The 24,823-nt window shown below is 47.1% G+C and overlaps 1 protein-coding gene across 1 annotated transcript in view; it reads right to left on the bottom strand.

Annotated features, from left to right (window-relative positions):
• The window catches only part of EPHA1 (EPH receptor A1), a 35,088-nt gene that overhangs the window by 1,261 nt on the left and 9,004 nt on the right, over positions 1-24,823 (bottom strand). Inside the window, exons 3-17 of the mRNA XM_052794563.1 lie at positions 18,206-18,481; positions 16,132-16,522; positions 11,200-11,355; positions 9,942-10,274; positions 8,580-8,704; positions 8,316-8,475; positions 5,655-5,751; positions 4,799-4,854; positions 4,399-4,521; positions 4,119-4,304; positions 3,615-3,676; positions 3,020-3,229; positions 2,194-2,343; positions 1,123-1,316; positions 648-803 (exon numbers count right to left, since the gene is read on the bottom strand). Coding sequence (XP_052650523.1) covers positions 648-803; positions 1,123-1,316; positions 2,194-2,343; positions 3,020-3,229; positions 3,615-3,676; positions 4,119-4,304; positions 4,399-4,521; positions 4,799-4,854; positions 5,655-5,751; positions 8,316-8,475; positions 8,580-8,704; positions 9,942-10,274; positions 11,200-11,355; positions 16,132-16,522; positions 18,206-18,481 — 2,675 coding nt within the window. The remainder of the gene's footprint in view (positions 1-647; positions 804-1,122; positions 1,317-2,193; positions 2,344-3,019; positions 3,230-3,614; positions 3,677-4,118; positions 4,305-4,398; positions 4,522-4,798; positions 4,855-5,654; positions 5,752-8,315; positions 8,476-8,579; positions 8,705-9,941; positions 10,275-11,199; positions 11,356-16,131; positions 16,523-18,205; positions 18,482-24,823) is intronic.

Genomic DNA, 24,823 nt, shown 5'->3' with positions numbered 1-24,823 from the left:
CCACCTCATGCCTAGGCCTGTGCTCCCATTAAATCAGGACTCTGTCCATGTCAGCTTGTGATAGGGGCCACGGCTCAACCCTTTAGGAGGTCTGTCCCTGCTGGGTGCCTGCTCATTTGCTTTATAGCCAGCTCCAGCCAGGGCAGTTACATGCATCCCTGACCCTACAATGGAACACAGCTGTGTTGGTAAAGCATCCGAGTCCTTCTAACAAGCCCAGAAGGACTTTGCTCTATGATAGAACAGTGCCTGGCTGATGGGGAGGGAGGGATATCACTAGCCCATGTGGAGTTCAAGGCAAGAAAATTATCTTATAAAGTCCTGCAAGGGTGGGGAGATGGTCAGGTTAGAGAACTGTCTGCCGCCTATTGCTTCCCTTTGCTGTTTGTGTCTGATGTGAGTTCAGAGCAACACAGGCCCCTGAAGAGCCTCAAGCATGGACAGTTAGGGAACTAGTCTCACAGTTTGGGCTGATCCCAATTCTTCTGGGTTGATTCTTCCCTTTTGGGGCAAGAAGCCAGTCCATTTCCACGTAACTATAGAGAAGGACAGAGAGAAGCCTTCCAAGTAAATACGAGTGCCTGTTCAGATAGCACCGACACAGCTATTAGCCTGGGGGGCCCTGGGGGATCTTATCCTGCCCTTACTCAGCAGTGAGCTCCAGAATGGACTCCATGGTGTCCAGGCCGGCAGTGCGGAAGTTGGAGATGTAGCGCTTCATCCGAATGGATTCCAGCCACTCGGGGATGGATCGATAGGGGATCCCATCAGATCCACTGCAGCTGGGGAGCCGGAGCGTTACCCTAAAGATAGATAAAACCCTCATTAGCCTTGCAACTACCTTAAACGGCCAGTACTATGAGACAGTAGCGGAAGGGCAAGCACCCTCTGCCAGGGCTAGGCCAACTTATCCGCTCTCTGCGGAGCGCGGTCAGACTGCCCAGGACAATGGCTATGCCCTCCGTCACCACGACGGAGAGACGACCGCCACCTTCTGCGCACAGAGCGCTCAAGGTGCCTCTTGCCAGCCTGCATCGCTAGCACTAACTCTCCTTCTGCTGGAGCCAGGGAGGCGAAAAATCTCCCAGTTAACCTCTCCTCCTCCAGTGACAGCCTGCTTACCTGGGGTCAAAGTCTGCAACTGGCCGGAGCAGCTGGGGACTTGAGATGAAATGTTGCAGCTGTGCCCGGATTTCCTGAAAGTGAGGCCTCCTCATCCGATCGTGTGACCAACAGCTCTTCATAAGCTCGTAGAGGATAGACGGGCAGTCCACAGGTGGGGGGAGCCGGTACCCGTCCTCTAAGCTTTTCATCACCTGCACAGAGGACACACAAATCTGGCCAAGAGCGGAGAGCGCGAAAGAAGAGCGGAGAGCGCGAAAGAAGAGCGGAGAGCGCGAAAGAAGAGCGGAGAGCGCGAAAGAAGAGCGGAGAGCGCGAAAGAAGAGCGGAGAGCGCGAAAGAAGAGCGGAGAGCGCGAAAGAAGAGCGGAGAGCGCGAAAGAAGAGCGGAGAGCGCGAAAGAAGAGCGGAGAGCGCGAAAGAAGAGCGGAGAGCGCGAAAGAAGAGCCAGAGACCTCTGTGGGGTTCACCATTTTGCACAGCGTGCAGTCAGGGAGGGGTTGAAGCAGATTACACGTGTATGAAGTAGGGTTTGGGCAGCACAGCAAAGGATCAGGGGACCTAAGGGATGTCAAAAAGTGAAGTGGCATATGCATGTACTTTCAATCCTTTACTCGCTTAGCTCCCATTTGCCATTCAGGGCACGTGTTCATGAGAAGTGAGGACCAAATGATCGCAGCACAGGCCCAGTGAGAAAAGGGGAACCAGACTCTGAGGAATAATTTCAACAGCATGTGCTAACCCCACTGATGTGCTGAACCTGGAATGAGACCAGACATAATAGTCCAGAGCCAGAGGAAGAAGAGAAAGAAACCATCTCCAGACCCAAAGGCCATGACTGATTTAACCAGTCTTTAATTCGGCACACTGCTGTTGACACCTGAACGTGGTTCAGAGGCCCAAACACTTACTGCCCTTGACTTGGTTGCATTGATTTTTAGCAGGGAGGAAGACATAGTAGTTATGTGCTCAAAAGAATGTCAAGACTGCAGGCTGAGGGAGATCTACAAAAGTTGGGCCTACATGACTCGTTTATTTTTTTAAATCAGTACTTGAGCTCAGTGTCTGTTACCTCTTGATTGGTCATGTTCCCATATGGCTTGTCACCAAATGACAGCACCTCCCACATGACAATTCCAAAGCTCCAGACATCACTGGCTGATGTGAAAATCCGATGAGCGATGGCTTCTGGGGCTGTCCATCGGATGGGAATCTTACCACCCTGTGAAAGAGCAGAGACATAGTGTATCCAGCATGTATCATTGAGTTGTATTTCTCCAGTACTTCCATGCAAGGAGCTTACAAAAAGTGGTTCAAAGACTGGGCCTGCTTCACTTGAAGTGACATGTAACCACCCCTGGGGAAACTTCTCAAGAGGACAGAAACGTTCTTGGAAAGTGAACGAGTTTAAGCCCCTGTTCAGTTGAATGCTACGCAAAACCACTGCTGTGGAAGTAAGAACCTGACACCAGTCACAGCCCTATTTTGGATGACACCAGACATTAGAATCATTGGGACTTTCATTGAAAGGGACCTGTAGATGTCTCTAGTCCAAACCCCTGATCACAGCAGGGCTGTCTTCAAAGCTAAATTTAGTTGAGTCCAAAACATCAGACCTCTTATTTTGCTTCTCTTTTCAAAACCACAATCCCTCTGAATCTCTTTGCAAACAAAATCAACATGGACTCCAGACAGAAAAGTACCACCTTCCGAATCATCCACACTGTGACTTGCAGTTTTACTATGGGTTTTCCTCAGAGATTTTCCATCCAAATCTTCCCTCCCCCCCATCTGGTGTTTCCTATTGTGAAGAAATTCTGCCATTCTTATCTGGCAGAATCCCAATTGCCCTGAGACTACAGTTCATTTACAAGAGTGAAAGATTGTTTTTGCATTACCTTCGTTTCATAGGTTCCCTCTGCATCATTCTCCAATATTCGGGAAAGACCAAAGTCAGACACCTTGCATTGAAGACTGCGTGTTACCAGGATGTTGCGAGCAGCCAGATCCCGGTGCACGTAGTTGTGTTCTGAAAGGTAGGTCATGCCAGAGGCTATTCCCTGCAGCATGCTCACGAGCTGTACAGAGCTAAATTTTTCCTCATTCTCCTGCATGGAAGAAGAAGTGAGAGAAGATCCTGGTCAAGTGACATCAATCTGCTTGGTTTCTAGTTACTGGCCTCACCAACTTGTAAAAGTGGGCATTGGTGAACAAGGAAAAAGGCAATGCTGCAACCCAAAGGACCCAACAGATTCTCACTAAGGGACTGGTAGTGGTCTCCAGAGTCATCATTCAGCATCTGCACTCCAACTGCCAAAGACAGCACTCTGGACACTGACCAAACTGGATGGCATCAAGCTTCAACTGCTGAGACTGGACATGTTAGTAAGCAGAAAGTAAGTGGATGTCTGGATCTTATTTCTAGGGTCCTAAATCCAGGTCAAGTGCAAGTTCCGGCAGTACACAAGCCTACTACAGATTGGGGTCTCTCACCCGGAGGAAGGTATCCAGCGCTCCATTCTCCATATACTCAGTGATGATCATCATTGGCCTCCCTTGAAGAAGACAAGAAGGTGTCAGCCTTTTTGTAATTCTCCTACTCTTGCCTTTCAATGCTCTCCACATTGCCCCAACACAGAGAACCATATCCAACCCCAGCTAACATCCCTACTCCACCGGCACAGCTGGCTGACACTTCTCCTTACGCCTCCCCCAATGATTTCGTATTCCTTGTGTCACACATATAACCTCACAGCATTCCTTACACTATCCCAACTTCTTATCCACTCACCAATCCAAGAAGACCTCTCCTCACACTGCCTCATGACTGTTGGAAATCCACACCTCTCCTCCCTTCCTCATTCTCTGCCACAGGCTAACATGACAATGCCTGTCTTCTCCAAGCACAGCTTCTCTGACAGCATCCTCTCTAAGAAAGGTCTGAGAAATGTGCCAGTTTCTGCTTTCATTCCAGGACTCTCTCCCACACACTCTTACTTTTGGTGACAACTCCTTCCAGTCGCACAATGTTCGGGTGATTGAATTGCCCCATAATTGTTGCCTCACGTAGAAAGTTCCACCACTGGGAGTCTGAATATGTCGACTTCAGGGTCTTGATGGCAACCACAATACGTTCTTTCCCTGGGAGCCGCAGGGACCCACGATAGACCTCCCCAAACTCCCCTGAGGACAACCAGAGGCAAAAGGTCACAGATGAACTTGGGAATAGGCAGAAAAATAAGAGTGTGGAAGATGGGGAGAGCAACAAGTAACTCACCCTCTCCAATCACGTTCTCCATAGTGACACAAGAGACGTCCAGTTCCTTAGTGAATTCCAGTACCCCTCTGCTGGGGTCATCATACGGTTGCAGGTCTACATAGGGCTTCAACCAGACCTTCTCTACGGTAAAAGGAAACAACAGAGCAAATTAACCTGTCAACTCTTTGGACAAGCTTCGTAGGGCAAAGCTACAGAAGCAGAGGTGAATCCATGGGATTCTGACAATGGCAGTAAACAAATCTACCAAACATACATTGAAGACTAGAGCTGTTATTGGAAGAGGCAAATTACATCAGAAAAATCCATGCCCGTTTCTGGTTTGAAACTATTACTTCTTTTCATTCCTTCCGACCCATTCCAGGCTTCTCCCTGGTTCTACTACCCCTTTGAAGCTCACCTCGATCAAAGCCTGAAGTATTGTAATCTGGCCGTGCCTGTCTCCGACGAGACTGCCTGGAACGTAAGAAGCAGTCATGAAAATAAAACGGTCAGCAGATAGCAAAGAGAAAAGCAAGACTTCCAGGGCGTCTGCCCTAGTTGGTCAGGGACAGAGTTCAGGGTAGCACAGAGCAAAGTGGAACCAGACACTGCACCTACTTGGTAGAGTACAGCTAGCAAGAAAATGTGATGCTTCGTCTACATTTAGAATTGGAGCTTTGTTTTCATGCAGGTAGTTTTGTTCATCCTTCTGCTTGCTGAATTACAGATGTATTTCTATTTATTTTACGTTTTCTGTACACTTTTAGCACAAACCCTGATCTTCTTAAAACCAAACAATAGCAGCCTTATAGACATTTAGAAAGGAAGAAGAATTTTGTATCTAGGTAGAGGATCACTAAAGTAATGGTATACGGAAAATAGTTTGAAATGACTGGATACATGTATTGCCCCCTTAATTGATCAGCAGCTATAGAAACGATTGTACCATAACAATATTTTTATTCATCTGTCATGATAACAGTATGATAGTGCTGGATTATAACAAAACTGAGAAATTACCACATTTTCCTCTGTCCTCAGCAGCAAGCATTATCTTACAGATGTATCAATCCCTCCAATCCTGCTAATCGAAATTACTTACCGAGACTCATCCCATCTTGCTGCAGCACACTGGTCTTACTCCTTCTTCTCTAACTAACCTCTACCTATCCAATATGCTGTGAGAAATCAGGGCCTCCCTCCCTTTCTCAAGCTCCCATAGCTCAGCTATTCCTACATCTATACCTTTTTCAATACCAAAAATCAACACTTACTTTCGCCGAAAGATGAAAAGTCCCAGAAACAGCCCAATAAATAGTAGAATTCCGAAGATAATAGAGACCATGACTCCACCAGACAGAGCTCCCGTGTCTGCAGAAACAAAGAGAAAGGCCATATCATTTAAAAGACCAAGAACTATTTGTCTGGAATGTAGCAACCAGCTTCTACCAGCCAATGGTATTAGGTAAGCTACGGCCATGTGCCTTCCAAGCAGCAGAGCCACCAGATGTGAGTCCTATCGTACTGTTATTCGTGTGCATGGAGCACCTTCTGGTGGGTAGCGGCTTGACTCTTGTCTACAGTCTTGGCCTTCCAGTTGAGTAGTTTATCCCTATGCCTGGTTTCCCACATAAATTCCATGACACTTTCAGAAATGAAGAACAGCTGTTCCTTCCCTCCCACTCCTCTCCAGCTACTCTTTCAGATCAGACCCTTCTCTCTGCTCAGTAGCTGATTCAGACTATGGCACAGCAAAGACATGATTTTCCCCAGCAGTCTAACTTGACTCTCTTCTTGTTTACGGAATTAATTTCCCCCTCCCCTTCCATCTATATCATCAGGGGTTGGTCCTTTACCTAATTACCTTGACAGAAGCCACTGTCTGCTTAGGACTTTTGAAACAAGCAAGTACTGACTTCGGAACTTGCAGTCTAACATCATATTCCTGCTTTCTCAAAACTAAGCGTCAGGTGGTTTCATTTTTGTGGTTGGACAGCATTCAGATAGCTTTCACATAACGCAGCTTGCCTTTTTCCATTTAGATTCTCAAGCTAAAGCCATCCATTTCCATACAGTATATTTGAATTCATCAGAGGAAGTGCTAAATGACCTCCGTTGGTGAAGAATGTGTTTTTAAACCTTATTTCCCGTAACTTAAAAAACTATTTAAAAAACTTAAAAATACCTTAATGAAAAGTGTTCATATCCATATCTAATGAGAATCTACATTTTTTAATATTTTCACTAAAGAGATTTAGGAAACCATCCAGAAGAAAGAAAATTCCTAAAGAAATTGTTTCAATAAACGAGCAGATTTTAAAGCAAGGAACAGCTTGCATGACACAGACAACTGTGTCTGGAAGTGTTTCCTAACATCCAGTCCAATGGTCAGCATCTGTAAAGCCTAATTAACACTTGTTATTCTTGTTCAATTTGATGCTGACTCATGCCACTAAATTTATTAAAATCACCAGCTTAGTTACACAGAAATCCAGAGGCAGAGCTAATGTTCTTTTTTGTTAAAATCAACAAGGCAAGATTTGGAAGGTGAAATAATATCTTGTATTAATAAAATGGACAAATTTTTAGGTACATAGGACTTCTGCAGGAAATTAAGAGACCTAAATTCTCAAATTCAGATTAAAAAAATTGCCTCTCCCTGCAAATCTTGTTCCACCAATATCCCTAGACCATTACAGCTAAACAAGGCTTCTAGTATTATCAAAGAAGAATTCCCACCAAATGAAACCTTGCTGGCACTTCTTTTTAATCCCTTTCATATTCAAAATACCTTTGTCTTGGCATGATGAGGTGATCAACTTTTATTTAAAAAAAAAATATTGATGAAAGTATTTTCTAACATGGTCTTTTACAATCAAAACCATCTAAGGTACATGTTAACTTCCATATTTTCCATAGAACCCCTGTGGTACGTTATTCTGTTGGTTAAAGATTATTTATGTCATTATCATTTGGCACTGCAACTTCATGAAAATTTTACCAAAGGCTCCTGGTGCCAAAAAAAGCCCAATCTTTAAATTATATTCCAATCATGGTATCACAACTCCTTATCAGCTTTTACACAGTTAACTGTTTAGTTACACTAAGGCGTGCCTTTGCTTTCTTCCATGTCCTTATTTCATGACAATAAAACTAGCCTTTCAAAGGCATCATTTCAAGGGATGTATTTCTAAAATTATCCACAGGGTCAATAGGAAGACCTGTGAATGTGTGGAATGAAGAGAGAGCAAACTCCATTATAGAAAACTTTTGATAAAGGGGAAGCCTGTGGGTAACCCAGGGAAAGAGGAGGTCGGATGCGAGGTCTGTATGAGATGTTCTCCGACACAGGAGAAAGGTCTTCTTGTGGCCTCAACAGCTCGGCCTTCTACACTTTGTGCTTTGGTGAACTTTTTTCAGCAGCACACACCACCTTTTTGGGCAGAGTTACATTCAGGGGCTGCACTACATCATACAGTGGAAATGATAAAACCTGGAAAAAAATAGTGGTGAGGTCCTTTGAGTTCTCCTTTTCACTAGTAACTTCCACACAAAAGGAGGCATACGGTAACCATTTTGCTAAAATTCGAACTTGGAAACACTAGCCAGAATAAAAACGTCTTTCAGGAGAACTAGACGAAGAACTGGTTACGTAGTTTGCCAGTACAACACACAAACCTGAGACTGATCAGTTCTGAACAGGAAAGTACAGGCGGATTTTATATGACAGTAAGGAAACAGGACAGATGTCACCAGGGCCAAGCCTGGTGCTTTGTAAAAGTGTAGAACAAGGAGACAAGGAACTCGGGATCGTGGTGCCTTGTGCCTTGCAGCTAGCAGAACACAAGGAGAGATCCGTGTACCATGGGAATATACAATCTGACGGAGAAGTGAGTGTCTCCCAAATGAGGTAGATACCAGTGGTTCCCTTTTACCTGGCGGAAGGGTGCGGAATTCCTGCTCCGGGGAGTAGGGCCCCGGGCCGAGGGGTGTGATGGATCTCACACGAAGCAGGTAGGCTGTGTCTGGCTGCAGGTCTCTCAGGGTGACGTTGGGCTCAAGAAGGTGCTTCACTGTGTAACGTGCCTCCTCTCCCTGCAGAAATCAAACCGGGTCAAAGTAACGAACGCACACTGAACAGAGAGGACACTTCCACCCCTTTGGGTGAAAGGGGGAAGAACGGACAAGGCAGGCGTCACCTTCTCAAAGAACATGACCTCATACTCCACCGAGGTCCGGCTGCGCTGCCGCGGGGCAAGCCAAGAAACAGAAAGACTGCTGTCATCTCTCTGTGTCAGGATAAACTGGGATACTGTCACCGGAGCTGCAGGGGGGAGAACAGAGAACGTCAGGAAGAAATACAAACATAATGCAGACTAGGGCCGCTCTCCACCAGAAGCTCTCTTTCCTTCTCTGGTCACACCATGCAACTGGAACTGGCTCTCATTGCCACTGCCACTCCCTCCTCTTTCTCTTCTGTGCTGAAAGGGAAATGAGGTCTCCGGTTGTAATTAATTGCTTTCCGTGAATAGTATGCTTCTACCCCAGCAGTGGAAGCATAACTTTGTTTGGCCCTCAAAACAAAATCAGTGTTCCAAGAAATTACATTTAACGCAGCACTGCACTGAAAGTGTTCGATCTGAAATAAAAACGTTAGGATTTTATGCTCTTACAGCAGCAGTAACACAACTATCCTACGTGATTTATGAATACAGCTCCATTTTGTAAGGGTACAGTGAAATTCAATGCTCAAAATCTCTCAGCTGACTGCAAGTGCATGCTGTTCATGAATAAAAAGGTAATTCTCAACAGTCTGCAAGGACTGAAGAGTCAAGCCTGGTTCTCTCCTTGTCATTCATCATCACCGGGAAGTGATGAGGGCGAGCCAAAAGTAGCTCTGCTTTTCTAGCTCAGAGTTGTGCTGCCCCCGCATAGCATCAGGAAGAAAAGTCGTATTTTGTCACTAAATCAGACCTTGGGGAAAGCACCAAGGGCTGTTGAGCACTGTGATGTCACTTTTCTATAATCATGTTTCACAGCACTCTGGAAAGTAATCACAGGACAGCCAAACTAGACAGCTTGAGAAGTGTGTCAAGAACTTGCATGTTTTTTAACATCCTCATTTCTCCAGGCTTTCAAAGCTTTTTTTCCACACCCCCAGTTACAGCAGGGTTTCTATTGTGTTTGGTCGGATTTTTTGCAATATCTGAGTCACGCGAAATATTTCACGCCACAGTCCCCGTTCTTCCTGTCACACAGGTAACAGCACTTAGGCTGGACTACACTAGCGTATGACAGGGAGGGCTTTACCCTCCTCACCTCTGTTAAGTCCTTGCCGGATTCATAGCTCTTGGTGGGCAATGATTACCGCTGGTTTGGCTTGCAAGGAATACGACTGATGGACTTTACATGCCAGAGGCAGAGGTACCTTACAGTCCTTATCATACCATACTAACACATGTTGCAGACAGAAGGAGAAGGTGGAGAAAGCTTAAACATTCACAGAGATTCCTCTTCCTTTTCCTGACGAGCAGGAAGAACTTCTCTCTGCTTCTGCTAACCTGCATGTCCAACTGCGACCCAGACAGCTGAAGCAGTTCTCTGTGGAGCAGGTCCCATTCCTGAGACACCATTATGGGCTTCCACAGCAAATGTGTAGTTGGTGTAAGCTTCTAGGCCGTCCACGTCCACAGCAGGTTTAGTGAGACCAGAAGCACTGGGGGAGAATACCACACCAGGCTCACAGGGCTCACACGACGGGAAATGGCAGCGCTGACAGAAGACCGTGTAAGTCAGGTCCTTTCGCCCACCGTGGTCACTGGGTGGCTGCCACCACAGACTCAGCTGCGTGCCAATAAGGGAGAAGCTGACATTGCGGGGAGCTGAGGGGGGGCCTACAAGAAGCATGAAAGAAAGTATTAGAGCCAGCTGTTAATACCCAAAGTACTCTGGCAGTTTCCCATCTGCTGATGCATTTCGAACGGAGCCCTCTGTCCGCCCCAGCCTCTGCCTCTCTGATCTCTCATCCCCACTTCCCAACGTTTTGTTTCCTCCCATCTCCTTGTTCACAGAATCACGGAACGGTTTGGCTTGGAAAGGACCTTTACAGATCATCTAGTCCAACCCCACTGCCATGGGCAGGGACATCTTTCACTACATCAGGTTGCTCAAAACCCCATCCAACCTGACCTCGAACACTTCCAATGATGGGGCATCCCCAGCTTCTCTGGGCACCCTGCTCCAGTATCTCGCCACCATAAAAAATGTCTTCCGTATGCCCCATCTAAGTCTACTCTCTTTCGGTTTAAAACCGTTGCCCCTTGTCCTGTCACTACAGGCCACAGTAAAAAGTCTTTCTCCGTCTTTCTTATACATGCCCTTTAAGTATTAAAAGGCTGCAATAAGATCTCCCCGGAGCCCTCTCTTCTCCAGGCTGAACAACCCCAACTCTCTCAGCCTTTCTTCATTACGAGAGGTGTTCCAGCCCTCTGATTGTTTTTTGTGATCCTCTTCTGGACTCACTTTAACAGGTCCACGTCTCTCTTGTACTGGGGACCCCAGAGCTGGACACAGTACTCCAGGTGGGGTCTCACCAGCACGGAGTAGAGGGGCAGAATCGCCTCCCTCGACCTGCCGGCCACGCTGCTTTTTATGCAGCCCAGGATACGACTGGCTTTCTGGGCCGCAAGCTCATATGGCCAGCTCATGCCCAATTTTTTGCCCACCAGTATCCCTAAGTTCTTCTCAGTAGGGCTGCTCTCAGTAAGTTCATCCCCCAGTCCGTATAGACATTGTTCTTTTTTTCCATTGGCGACTCACGGGTGCAAGCAACGTTCTGGCCCTCCGAAGGTGCTCGGTAGAAGCCTGCATTGCAGGAACAAGACGTAGCCCCCGACTCGTTGGACAAGCTGTTGGGGGGGCACTTCAGGCAGCGTTTAGTCTCCAGGGAGTGACGGTAGAATCCTCGCTGACAGGCTGTGAAAAGACAAACAAGTCAACGTAAGATCAATAACAAACCAAGATCAACAAGAAACTACCTGCCAGTTTTGTTGAGCTTCCTGAACACTCCTTTATCTGCTTGCTTTTCTTCCATTTTCTTAGCTCGCAGAAATATTTAGGTTGGAAGGGGCCCCTGGAGGTCACCTAGACCAATCATCTTCTCAGAGCAGACAGAGAGGAGATGCAAACTCAAGGTAGGATCAATGTTACGATAGGACTTGTAGACTGAAGAAGGGGGATCTCATTCCTCACAGATGCTGTACGAAAACAGAAGCTGGTCAACCTCAGAGACTTCTTTCAACATAAACCCAGACTGGTCCCTACCTTGCCCTTCAAGCTTTCCACACCATAATTAAGAGCTGTAAATACTGGCTCCAAGTCCCTGCACTCCTCAGAGTCCTCTGCTCACTGACTTCATATGGGATAGCCAGTGGGCTTCTTAGCAGAAGCATCTTTCCTGATGTCAAGCGTTGTACCAGAGCATCACCCAGCAGGGCCCTGGGGAATATCTAGATAACTATCAGTTCGCCTAACAGCACTGAGTGTAACCAGCTAAGGAGCCAACACAGACCGCAAAAGAATAGGTGCCACGTGCTTTCTATTTCTAGTCCTACAAAAATAAGCAGCCACATCCTAAGTATAACATCAGACACTCTGTTTTTGCTGCACTATTATTAGCTTGATCTACAGAAGCACTGGTCTACCAGTTATCTCAAGGTCAATGCTTCACCTCTATAGGTGTGCAGCAAGGAGAAAAAGAATGAGTGAGGGTTGAAGTAACCTGTGAATTTAATGGTTTACTGGCCTGTGCTAAATGAATCTATCAAATGGTCTTAAACTAAAGAAACAAACAACCTATCACTAATCTGATGGTTGAGGAATGCACGCACTAATTTTCTGCCACGGCATTTACCTTGCATTTAATTTGCGCATTGAGGGAATGACCCTTTTCATATTGCGCTATAAAAGCAACAATGTTCTGTGTAGTCCCTCAGGAGATCCCAAAGGAGAAAGCCATCTGCTCAGGAGCCTGACACAAATGGCTTACTGCGGTGGAGCACAGCATAGGAAATTATTCTTTGTACAGAAGACAAAAAATAATCCCACCTACCATGTGACACAGAGGAACACCTGAGGGACCCAAAAAAATTTCCACTAACAAAGACCAAACAAGACTCCACACCATCAGTCTCAGGAAGAGTCATTATCCTCACTGTACGTTGAGATCTCACTCTAGATCAGAGAAGTGGCTTCAGCTCATTCCTGTTGGTCCCCCCTCTTGCCCTGGGATGGCAGGCGGACTGCCCCAATAACACTGGGTGATGACAACTGGCCTATCAGTTCCATAGTAACACCACTGCACAACCATTTGGGGATACTGTGACAGTACACAGGCCAAAAGGATTTGCAGCAGTGAAGCCTGAAGAGCACGGAAAGAAGACATAATCACAAGAAGTAGGAGCAACCAGCACCTTGCGATTTTGGGAAATAACCACTCAGGAAAGTCTATCATTCTGAGCTACAATCATGCAACTATGTGGTCAGTGATAGCAAGGGCTGTTGAAAGAATTGAAAGGCTCAAGCATTGATTGTCACCAGCCCAAATTGATTCCATTTATATTCCTGATATGGGCAAGAAGAAAGGTTACTTTGGTCTCCAGGCTGCTCATGACCGAGAATGCTTCCACATGCTGGAGTGAAAATGAAAGCTTTGTGGCCTCCTGCCACTATGCTCCAGCATAAGATTTCTAAATTCCTAACACTGGATCAGTTTGGGTCAGGAGAGCTTTGACAGCAACATGAAAAACAAATGAGGCGCAGGGCCACGGACTTGCGTAACGCAGAAGTTTTGATGTTCCCTGGATAATGCGACCTGCCACGAATATCGGACGACATACACACCCTCTTATTATCAGGCTGAGACAGCCAGCGAGTCAATCAGGTAAATCTGGGGTTGGGGACCTTCGCAAGAACAGTTAGCTCTGATCCCGAGAGAGCCTCCATCAGGCCTCCGCTCCTCCAGCCCCCGGCCCGCATCCGCTTTACCCGCCGGCGCTGCCGAGACCCTTCACGCGGGAGACCTGCCACCCACGGAGACGACAGCACGCCTCGCAGCGAGGGACCCGCACGGCGGGGGGGGGGGGGACGCGGGGGCGAAGGGACAAACCCCGGAGGTAACCGGGCAAGCCACCAGCCGCCCGGACCGGCCCGCACCACCTCGGCCCGTGCCTCGATCGGGAAACGGAGTCACCCAGCTGCCCTGCACGGCCCCCGGGGTCGGTACCGGCCGCCGCCCCACCGCACCAACCGCTTGCGGCGGCGCCCGGCGCCTCGGATCGGCGACCGGGGCCCACGCACCCGCCGCGCCGGCCGGCAGAGGGGGCTGCCCGGCACCGGCACCGGCGGAGGGAAGCCTCCCGCTCCGAGCGCCCGGGGCCGCCGAGGAGGGGCTGCCCGGCGGGCAGGGGAGCCCGTCTCCCATGGGTGCCCGTCTCCCATGGGTGCCCGCCGCCCTTCCCTGGAGGCTCCCGGCTGGCAGGTCTCAGCTCCCGCCCAGCCCCGCTGGCCCCCGGCAACTGGTTTCCCCGGCCCTTGGGTAGCCGGCTGCGGGCGACGTGATGGGGGGAACAAACAACAACAACAACAACAACAAAAAAAAAAACCCACCAGGCGTGGGAAAGGGTCTGCTCAGCACCGCTCGCCAGGCACCAGAGGGCGGAGAGGGTGGCGGGGGCTCTCCCTTCGTTCCTTATTCCTGCGGGAGCTCAGAGGGAGACGGCCAGCCAGCACCGGGCAGGCTGCAGACGCCGGAGCCGAGCCGGCAGGGAGCTCGGCTCACCGGCCACCCTGCGGAGCCCGTCAAGGAACCAGAACGCAGGCCAGGGGCACAGCCGGCCTTCGCGTTCAGGGCAGATTACGTACCTGGGGAGGTTAATCGCAGAGCTCGGGGTTTATCGGCAGCAACGTCTGCAACGCTACGGGAGGCTGAGATGGAATGCTCTGGGCTGGCACGGTTTTTCTGGGACCGTGGGATGGCTGAGCCGTTCTGTACCCAGCAGGGCTTTATACAGCTGGGAATTCCAGCCGAGAGGCTGAGCGAGCTAGTTAAGAACCTCAACCTCCGGCTTTCTGTTGCCTCCTGTCCTGCAACAGAGGTCAGGTTCTCCTCCCTGTTACGAGGCAAAGGTTTGGCTTTCCTTTTTTTTTTTTTTTTTTTTTTAAAAGTTCCTACTTAAGGCAAAACTCAGAAGACACTGCCAGAAGGTCTTCCTCCATCCCGTCCCCCTTTACATGTTTGAAGGAGAAGTCCTTCCATCTTCTGAGGACAAAGTAGAAGCTGTGACCTCGGCCTTTATCCTGACCTGGATTATTCCCAGTCCTTTGCGCAATGCCTGGTCTTTTCCGCTGAGGGAGAAGGCCCCAAGATAACCCCAGCAGGCAACTTACATTCACCTTCTCCTCTGAGCCTCCAGTAAGACACCGCTCTGGACATGAAGCACCTCGCCCTACCCCTGCTAGGTTCTCCCCTCTGCCCTTCCTCTCCTGGGAGACCTCCCCAGTCCCTACTGAGCCTACCAAAGACACTTCTGGCTGCAGCTGTGCTTGGGCAGAGTGGGATAAAAGCACAGATGTAGAATGAACCTACGCTGTGATAGCAGTCGGGGCTTGTCCAGACATGACAGCTTCCCTGCCCCTTCCCAGGGGAGTGCTCTCAGGAGGGCGGGGAGAGCTCTGTAGCACCTAAGTGGAAAAACTGGCTGGGCTGTGCAAGGAGAGGGGATTGCTGGAGGAGGGCAAGGATCTTGTGCTTCAACCTTCACCAGCTCCCAAAGCGAGATGAGCAGCAAGCGGTGGGGATTCATAGAGGCACCAGATCCTTGTAGCAGAGCAAAGGCAGAACAAAGCAGAGAGACAGGGCACCCGCTGACCCTGTAAGCAGTGCATGGATTCCTTTTTTTATATGCCTTAGCCTCGTGCCGTATGGCTCTGACAACAAGAGTGGAGATGTGCTGTCTTTTACCTCCCTCTGTGCAGCAATACATATCCCCCCAAACACCACACATATCCTCTCCCCTGACAAACACACAAAGTTGCCCTAAGAAGCTGAATCTCGTCACCTCTGTGGCAAAGGGAGCGCCCGGCACTGCTTGCTCCAACAACCCTGCCTGGTGCTGTGGCTCCAGTACCCCAGTGACTCCTATGCTTGCTAATTGCTCTTCCTCAGAAATGAGCCAGGCGCTGACAGTATTGTGCAATGTGCTTTACATGGTTTCTCATGGCAGAGGAGCCATCCCAGTCCAAGCAGAAGGGGACACAGAGGAGAAACTTGCCCCCCTCTGGCTCTCAGCTTTCCAGTCACGGGACAAATACACTGTTCCATGCATCTGACCTGTCTGCCCTGGGAGAATAAGGCTGCCATTTAAGGGTTGGGAACCAGTTGTTGAGTGAGTCAGTGTCAATCACACAGTTACAGCTCGCAGAAACTAGCTCCAGAGCTGAAGGCTCCTGGATGAAGCCCAAGAGGGAGTGGAGAGGTGTGTGCAGGTCTTACACCTGACACACGGGGAGAAAAATCACAATTGAAGAAGAGAAGCTAAGGAGGGGAGGAAAGGCGTAAGATACACCTGGCAGGCACGAGAGAGGTAGACCACGCTAACTCCCCCGATCCCGCTCCATGCCTACGGATGCTCTGATCTCCAGCTCCCTGGAACCTCTCCATGGCCTACAGCCAGTGTCTGCCTGCGTACTCACCCACGCAGCTCCCGTCGACTTCCTCAAACCCCACAGCACAAAGGCATCGGCCCATCGGTACCAGCCACTCCCCGTCAGTGCTGCAGTGCATCCTCGGGGGAGAGCCCGCTTCTTCAGCTGCGTACTCCACGCAGACCCCGGGCACTTCTGTCAGCCCCTCTGAACCCGCCAGCGTCTCTGGAAAACGGGCCAGGCCCCGCACTGCCTCCGGGCAAGTCTTGTAATACACTCGGACAGACACCATCGCTACACAAGCCCCGGAGTTCTGGAAAGCCAAGTAGAAGCCCCGGCGAGACAGCTTCCCGATGGGGCACACTTCTGTGTTCAGCTGCATGGCGCCCGATTCGATGTCTCTGCTTGTGAAGCTTCGATCTGCTGCCACGGTGTTGAGCTAAGCGAAAGAGAAAAAGACAACACCTTTAACACCTGAGCAGGCAGCAGCAGCTGAGATACCCAGGCCTCCCAAACTTCTTTTACACTCAGGCCTTTTAGAAGCTGTATGGTCAACTGCTTCTAATGCCAGTGCACCGCACGCTTTCTTTGCGCTTGGAAGAGGTGTTAACAACGGGGTCTGTGTCCTGTCTTGCCTCCGTACTTTCGATCACCTCCTTTCAACTCCTTGGCAGTCATTCACTGGTCTTATACAGTACCCTAGTTCTGGGTCTCTGATCTCAGAGGTCTTTAGGAACTGCCCCTAAAGGAGCAAATCTCCCTTCTGTGATATTTTGTTTGCAAATTGTATGCAGTAAAATCACAACATGGCTTACAGTTGTGTTTTTAAATTGACCGGTGAGTTACAGCCACCTGTTTCTAGGCTATACTTCATGCAGATCAGATCATCTACTGCAAGGCGCTTCTCATGCAGCACTCAACACATTTCGGCACTGTAGATACTTGGGTGAAAAATGCTCCCATGCTCTTACATTCCCACTGCCTCAGCAAACGAAGGATAAGAGAGTGAGTGAGAGATGCTTTCAATGCTTGGGCAAACAGGAAAGGCCTCCGTGACTTCATGTGATGCGGAAGAGGTGGACTACAGGTGGGGTGGCCTTTCTTCTCAGAGATCCTGATGGTGGGGTGGCCTTTCTTCTCAGAGGCAGAGGCCCTGATAACGGATCCTCTCCACCGCAGGCCCCTCTCCATTGCACGACACCACCCGCTCCACGTAGTTGGATCCGGCAGCGGGATCATAAGGCAGGTTTAGAAGTTGTGGAGGTATCGCACAAATTCAGGTGGCAGGCTGCAGGGGAGGTGGAGCAGCACTGAGGAGAGAGGGAATCAGCTACCAGAGTCCGGCTCTGCCTGTGGTGGCCTTTACTGTTCTTTGTTTTCATCACATGCCATTTAAACTGCAGAGGAAAGGGCAGTCAAATAATTTAGGTCTGTGGCTTCTTTTAGGACAGAACTGGGTTATAGAATTTCCTCTACAAAAAGGCTGAGGTTCCCTGTTCTGCAATTCAAATGTTTCCATGGCAAGAGGGCACTATGTTGGGGGAAACAGCAGTTAAAATATAGCGGTGCTAAACACTTTCACACAGGAGAGAATTTCATTATAGCAAACCATCACCTCCAGTTTTAGAAAATAAGACCCTGTATCTCGTAACAATCAGAGTAAATGATCAGGAGCACAGAGACCTGAACTGGATTCTCTTCTTCACTTGGCCTAATCTTGCTTTATTACCTAAGGCAAGTCAAATTCCTTTGGTCTCTGCTTTACTATTTCTAAAAATTGGTGTAACCACCCAGTACTGTTACAACCCTTTAGAATCCTCACCTACATGGTGTCCAGTTAAATAAGTAGTTATGCAAAATGGAGGTACAGTCTCATTTGAAAACTCCTGTGCCTCCTGTGGCACAGGCTGCTCTGAGCATCACAGAGGGCACTGGGGACAAAGTTTATTCTAAGGACAACGCTTACTATCCATGACCCTCCCCAGATGCCGGCTCTTCTGGCCTCCTCCAGCCAGCAAGACACACCTAGTTTAAGCTGAAAGATATGACTAGTTTAAGCTGAAAGATATGACTAGTTTAAGCTGAAAGATATGACTCAGTCTTCACCCCCAGTGCTACAGACCTTGATGAACAGCGGGCGGCGGAACTGGATCCCGACATCTTGTTCGGACTCCATGTAATAGAGATTGAAGGTCTCTTTGCAGGTCACCACTTCACCTTTGAAGCTCTTGCAGTCCCTCACAGTAAACTTTAGCTCCACATAAATGCGGGAGGCTGCCTCACCCCGATAAATCCAGTTGGTGCGAAGCCAGTGATCAGTGTCACCCTCAGAAAGCACGCTGCAGTCCTGGTACATATAGACCGGGGTACCATTTATCATCTGCTGCACTTCACTCCACTGCTCCCAGGGTAGAAGAAAACACACATTATTAGACAGATGTGAGAAACAAGTTTTGCTTCAAATATGACAAAATCGTGCCTAAAAGATCGATTCCCACATAGCATTCGGGGCTCAAAGCCTGACTAGGGAAAAGGTCTCTTACACTGAGCAAAAGCTGCATCTGGTCTAGAGCCCCGTATCTGCCTAAACTCTTTACATAGGGAGAAAAGAGGATACTGTAATTAGGATCTGACTTACGCCAAATTGAAGGGAACCGCTGTGCACGGACCCTTGCACATCCCCTTCATCCTACCTTGGTTCCAATTTATTTCTTTCGTACACTGCGTTATCTTAGATTGAGAAAAAGACCCACTACTCCCATGTATCGGCCACTTTGCCCTGCCACCATTTACACTCAAAGTGCACAGTAGGACACACCAGATCAGGACTATTATCAGCCCCTGAAACTAATACACAGCACTTTGGGGCAAGAGAAAAGATGGCCCGACATAATGGGAAGGTCAATTGCAGAAGGACTGTGCTAGAGCAAGCACTCATTAATTTGGAGTTCACGCTTCTTTTAAGTGTGATATTTTGCAAACCCTAATTTAACTATTAAAACTCAGCTGATTTTCCTGACTAGGTTCTGCTTCTTCCCCAGGCAAACAATGGCTGAGAGGAAGACATGGGCCCAGCCGGTTATATGACCTCACTGATGCTATTTGTATGAATCCAATAGGGTTTGACATGTATTTTAACATACACATTTGCTCAATTTCATGTGGTTCTAGTTTTGTTTCCTCACCACTGGTCAGATACAAAATGCAAAGAATATTCACTTTCAAGTAAGTCACACATGAGAACTGAAAACTTGGAAAGCAAGGTTTTGTCCACAGGGAAAATAACTTAGATCCTTTTTCCCCCCATGCTAAGATTGCCTTTCTCATTATGCTTTAAATGTTTAATCAAATTAAATTGAAACAAGTGCCCACATAGGTATTGGCACAAGTTTAAGCATCTTGGTTTTAAATCACACCCCAGGTTAAGATGCAATTTAAACAAGGCCTCAGTCTCTATATTACTCTAGGCTTGTCAGGTCTCATGCACTGAGCGTGAGATTCACACGTTTCTCCACCACCACACCACCTCCTGTACTCACAGCACAACCCTGCAGCCTCTCTCCCAGCTTCTGATCCCACAGACCGGGTCACTCTGCTAGGGGAACGCAAGAGATGGAGCCACAGAGTGCCAAAGGAGGCTCTGCTTTTACGCCGTACCCGCATACCTCCTACGCAGCCCCACTCTGAAAACTGCCGGAGTGCTTTCTCCAAGCTAGCAAGCCCTGCTGATAGCATGAGCTCCTGTCTGGCTGATTTCAGCCATCTACCTAAGTGCATACTAGCAGTCTCCTCCCAGGAAGTTCTGTGGATGGTATCTATGTGTCCCTTCTTGTTTCCTTTTTCTCCATGTAATTAATCACCAGTGTTACCCCACCCTCTTAATCTGATCCAGCTGGCATATACCGGCACCACACAGGATTTACACTTATTTCACTTACTGGAGGTCAAAGGACTTAGGATAACAAGAAACAGACTGATTAATCCCAATTGATCAACCGGAAGGGGCAATCACTGAATCACCTCTTGCACTATTTCATTGAAAAATCTTCTGGAAAATGCTGCAGAGCTGAATTTACAACACATCCTGAAGTATATTGAAACAGAAGAAAAGAAGTTGGAAAGGAGAATAAGAGCAAAGTAGCCTTCATAAGAAACTGCCAATGTCAGGACTGGCTTTTAGAAGCATTTTTCCATGGGTGTCTGCCTCCACCAAGCTGATGGGAAAAGCATAATTGCATTTGAAGGCCAGGAGTTAGACAAGTTTCCATTAGCAGTTTATCCTAAGGCAGTACCACAGACAAGTGTCACCAGAAAGCAATTTTTGCATGTCTCACCAAAAGACGTGAGCTGTTGTGATGCATGTCCCGAATATACCATTTTCAAAATTTAAGTGCTACCGGACCAAAGTTTCATTTTCAATAGCGACAACTCTAGCAGAAAAATTTCCTTTAAACTCTACTGCTGGAAAAAATCCAACTGCTAACTCCTGTATTTCTTAGCTCATCTCAGCCCAGCTTCTTCCAGACTGAGCTCTTCAGGGCAAAGATGCTTAGCATTGACTATTGCACAGTTTCACATGCAGTGTGGTGCAAAGAAATAACAAGGGCGTCAGACTTGGTTTTTCTAGACTACTGCTGATGGGTAAAGGAAGTAAAATGAGGATATTATTTATGCTAACAATACAGAACTATTGTTAAATATGCTTGTGACTTCTTTTCATTATTCAGTGAAGCTTTTAAATTCAAAGTAGTAGAGGAAAACTGTTACATACAACACTTAATGAAAGGGTGATGAGGCCAGAAGTTGCTAGGCAACTGTCTCACATCCTCAAATAATCTGCTGCAAAATCAAAATGTATGCCTCTGATTTTTAATGTAATGTTCTTAATAAACATGTGTGGTAAAGTCTGGCTCAATCAATATTAATTAGTTGGCTCTCTAGTGTGTCTGCCAATGACATTGAATCAACCTCCTTCGATAATGTAACTTTCTACCCCTTTCATTCCAGACACTGCATCCTTACTCCAGTCATCAGTTTGGCCATAGGATGGGAAACATTGTTCTCGAAGTGGGGGACAGCACAAGTCAGACTTCCTCATTTTAGCAGTGAGTGAACTGTGGGTTTATGATGCTACAAGCAAACTTTCTCATGAGATTCAGAATCATAGAAAGACTTAGGTTGGAAAGGACCCTTGGAGATCATGTAATTCAGTTCCCTGTTCCAAGCAAGCTAAAGAGCTCTTAAACTCTTTAAATGTTATTCTTTAAAACTCCTTTTAAATTCAAAATTCTTTTTTAAATTTAAAATTATTTTTTAAGTTTAAACTGTCTCTAAACTTTTAAAACCTTTTAGAATTCTTAAAAAGTTGCTAAGAAAACAAAAGCCAATGCATCCAGGAGAGGGCCATAAATTAGTAGCTTGACTTTTTAGAAAGTCTAAGGATGTAGCCATTGGATTTGAGAACAAAAGGGTGTTCTGTACTTCTCAGGAACACATATACTAACACAGGCACTTAGTTCCAGAGATTTGTTCTTGAAAGTCTTGGTCTGGTGGTATAATACAGAGCAAAATAATTCCAGCACAGCAATTTGTGTTAAGTGAACGACAACCTCAAAGCAAAAGTACTATCTCAATAACCTCGGAACACTGCAAGTTTAGGAAAAAGGAAGGCAACTTTCCTCCCATTACTAGGTTGGATTCAATATACAGAAAGCAGTGGTGGAGACGAGCTGTCTTTATGAAGGCAGTTCAGAATTACTTGAATGACAGTCTGGAAGAGCACCAGTAGGTATCTGTAGTAAACAGTATCAGTTTGGTCTGCCATGTGAGTAAAAATCCAAAGATAAGATAAGGTACATGCCTTTTAATATCTGCCTTGATCGACTCTGAATTGATTATACAGTTTGAAGGTCTGAAGCCTAAGGAAGGCTTACTCTGCCTTTTTCTATAAATGAGCCTTCTCTAGGTTAGGTCTGTGTCAAGGAGCCTATCTAGGACAACCTGTGATTCCTCCATCCATCTGTGGGCTACTCTTCCTAGGATCTACCATAAGGTGTAAGACAGAAACAGAGACAGCTCGTATGTCTTCTTGGAGCTACTGTCAGGCTCTGCAGGCATCAATACAGTGGTGTCTTTTGGGTTTAGTCTTTTTTTATGTGGGAAAAAAAACCCAACAATTTTTTTATGATGACAAATACAAATTGATCCTTGCTAATAAAGAGGTAGGCTACCAGTGACAGAGGCAGCAGACTGTGACAGTATTGCAAATCCTTAGGCTCAGACTGGAGTCAAAACAGCTTGTGGCTCGCAACAGCAATGCTGTCTCCATCTCCACCTTGCCAGGGACTTGCCCTGTCTCCTTTCAGATAAGAGCCTGCCTGCTGTGACCTGTGTTGCATTTGCTTTCACATTAGCTTAGCACAGTGGCTTCCAATCCTGGGAAAAGGCACAGCGATACTTTTAAGAGACTTACAGAAGGCAACGACAAGGCAAGCATCTTGCCAATAGGCTTAAAGTTACTGAACCAAGATGCATGTCTCCACCGGAAAAGTTAGGAGTTCATATACTGAAAACCAATAACTTGTTTAACTTTGGGTTACAGAGTTGCACTACGATGGAAAGGCCGGCTGAGTTAGTAGAGTCAGCTACAGCGTACCTGTGCTGAGCAAGTGCATCTCTTTCCCATCTAATTTGCAACAGAATTCAGAGTGCTGTTTTAATCCCTGAAACCTCTTTCTGAAGCAAAATCACATGGCCCCAAACCAGCAATCTTTTTCAGCAACAGTACGTCACTGCTGTGCCAAGCCTGAAACCGCCTAGCAGAGGATGCACTGCTGAACAGTTTCTGTCTCCTTCCCCTGGCAGCACTTTTGCCTGTGGAGTCTCTTTGACTTTTGTATAGTAGCATTTGCATGCTACCATGATGAAAAAAGCCTTCCTGGAATAGATTCAGAGTTGAAGGCAGCTGTACATCACAGGTTCAGCTGTACTACATTCTTAGCGTAGTGCCTCAGAGGAAAGACTGTGACAATAGAGACATCTTGCTGGTACCTGCCATGAGCTGATGAACAGCTTCTCTCCAGCTAAAATACATCTGACAAAAATCTGTCAGCTAGACCAGCCAGTCAAAAATAGCAGCACCACAGTGGTGTTTTGGCAATATTCCAGAATGAAGTTTCTGTGACCCTTCACTGAAAGTTTCTCAATACTCTTGCAAGTTCTTTTGCTGGTGTGGAAGACAATTTAGATGGCGATGATGAAAGAAGTGCGGTGATATCTAGACACTTAACTTCGTGAGTCCCCTAACTTTAGATCTGAGAACAGCAAAGAGGCTGCTTTTATTTCTTTGATCGTTTGGCAATGGTCAGGGGAGTTTGATTTCATCACATCATCACGGAGTCTTTGACACAACTGAACACAGAAATGATGTTTACTTGTCTGCAGGTGGGATGATATACTTTTCCCCTGCAATGATCCATTGATTATTTTCAGGGAGGAGCAACCGCATTACGTAATTACTTGTCCTTTAGGGCACTAGCACATAGGTCTCCATCGCACCCACCTCCTTCCAATTTAACTTGTACTCAGGTTCTTATGGGAAGATAAGGTGCTAATGTGAGCCACAGAGCTCCAGCGGATTGATTACAGAACCTGTTTATCAAACCCAGGTTCTGCTGTCTGATCATTCTCTGAACTATCTGGCCACATTAAGGTCTTGCATGAAAACAGTTCTGGTCACAACAGATGCTACCAGGTAAGCGATGATACGCTAGTCCAACATTTCACCTAGCTACTTTGGAACACTTGTTTTGTATACACTTATTTTGCTAACACCCACTGACAATACCAATAACTACAAGGACAGGAGTGGGACATAAGATGGTGCATCTTAAGAGTTCAGAATTCATGGCTAAAGTCTTATTACCAATAAAGCAAACGTTAGCTCTCATGTTATTTTTACGCTACATTGTACATTGCATAGGATCCATTGTAATGGAAGTAATTTTTTTTTTTTTCCCCAAGGCAAAGGGCTTTCTATGGTTTGAGTTACAGTTTTGTATGGTGTGTCAAGTATACTTCCAGTATTTACAGTGAACCTGGGAAATGAGTCTGATGGCGATGGGCAATACTTGCTCTGTTTGTATAGGTTCCTTTTACAGATGGATCAGGTGGAATCCCAAACAGGGACAGGGTAATTGTGCCTTTTCTTTGAGATGATCAAACCTACGTGGAGAAAAGAAACTGCAGGAGATGGCAGCATGTCACAGTGGGGAGCTGGCAGGCTCCAGGTCAAGCACAGAAAAGCCAGAAACTAGGCCTTAGAATCAATGGAAATAACCTTCCAAGAAATCAGAGGGAATAGGCACATTTTTCTGCAGCTCTGCCTCTGAGATGGTAAGAATCACACTTCAAAGCATAGGTCCAGCCAGCAAAGACACAGCAGGCAATAAAAGATATAAAGCCTTTCCTTTCTAACCTGCCTGGCTGCAAGGTCACCAGTATTTTGGTTGGTATTGCAATAAAAGTTGTTTTGTTTTTTATTTTAAACAGCCTGTTAGTCTTCTCGGAGGACCATGCTATAGGCAGACTCATCTCAAAACTCCAGCTGACTTGTGGTGCTTTTGTGTTGACATGAGGGAGTTCAGCGAGCCTTGTCCACTCTCACTGAACAGCTATAAAAGGGTCAATCAGGTTCCTGAAGCTGCTAGGCAGCAGTGCTGTCATCGCCGTAGTGCCTGAG

The sequence above is a fragment of the Harpia harpyja genome, chromosome 8 (assembly GCF_026419915.1).
Source record: "Harpia harpyja isolate bHarHar1 chromosome 8, bHarHar1 primary haplotype, whole genome shotgun sequence".
In the NCBI taxonomy this organism is placed as follows: domain Eukaryota; kingdom Metazoa; phylum Chordata; class Aves; order Accipitriformes; family Accipitridae; genus Harpia; species Harpia harpyja.
The sequence above is the reverse complement of the archived record's forward strand: the minus strand, read 5'-3'. Positions and strand labels throughout refer to the sequence as shown.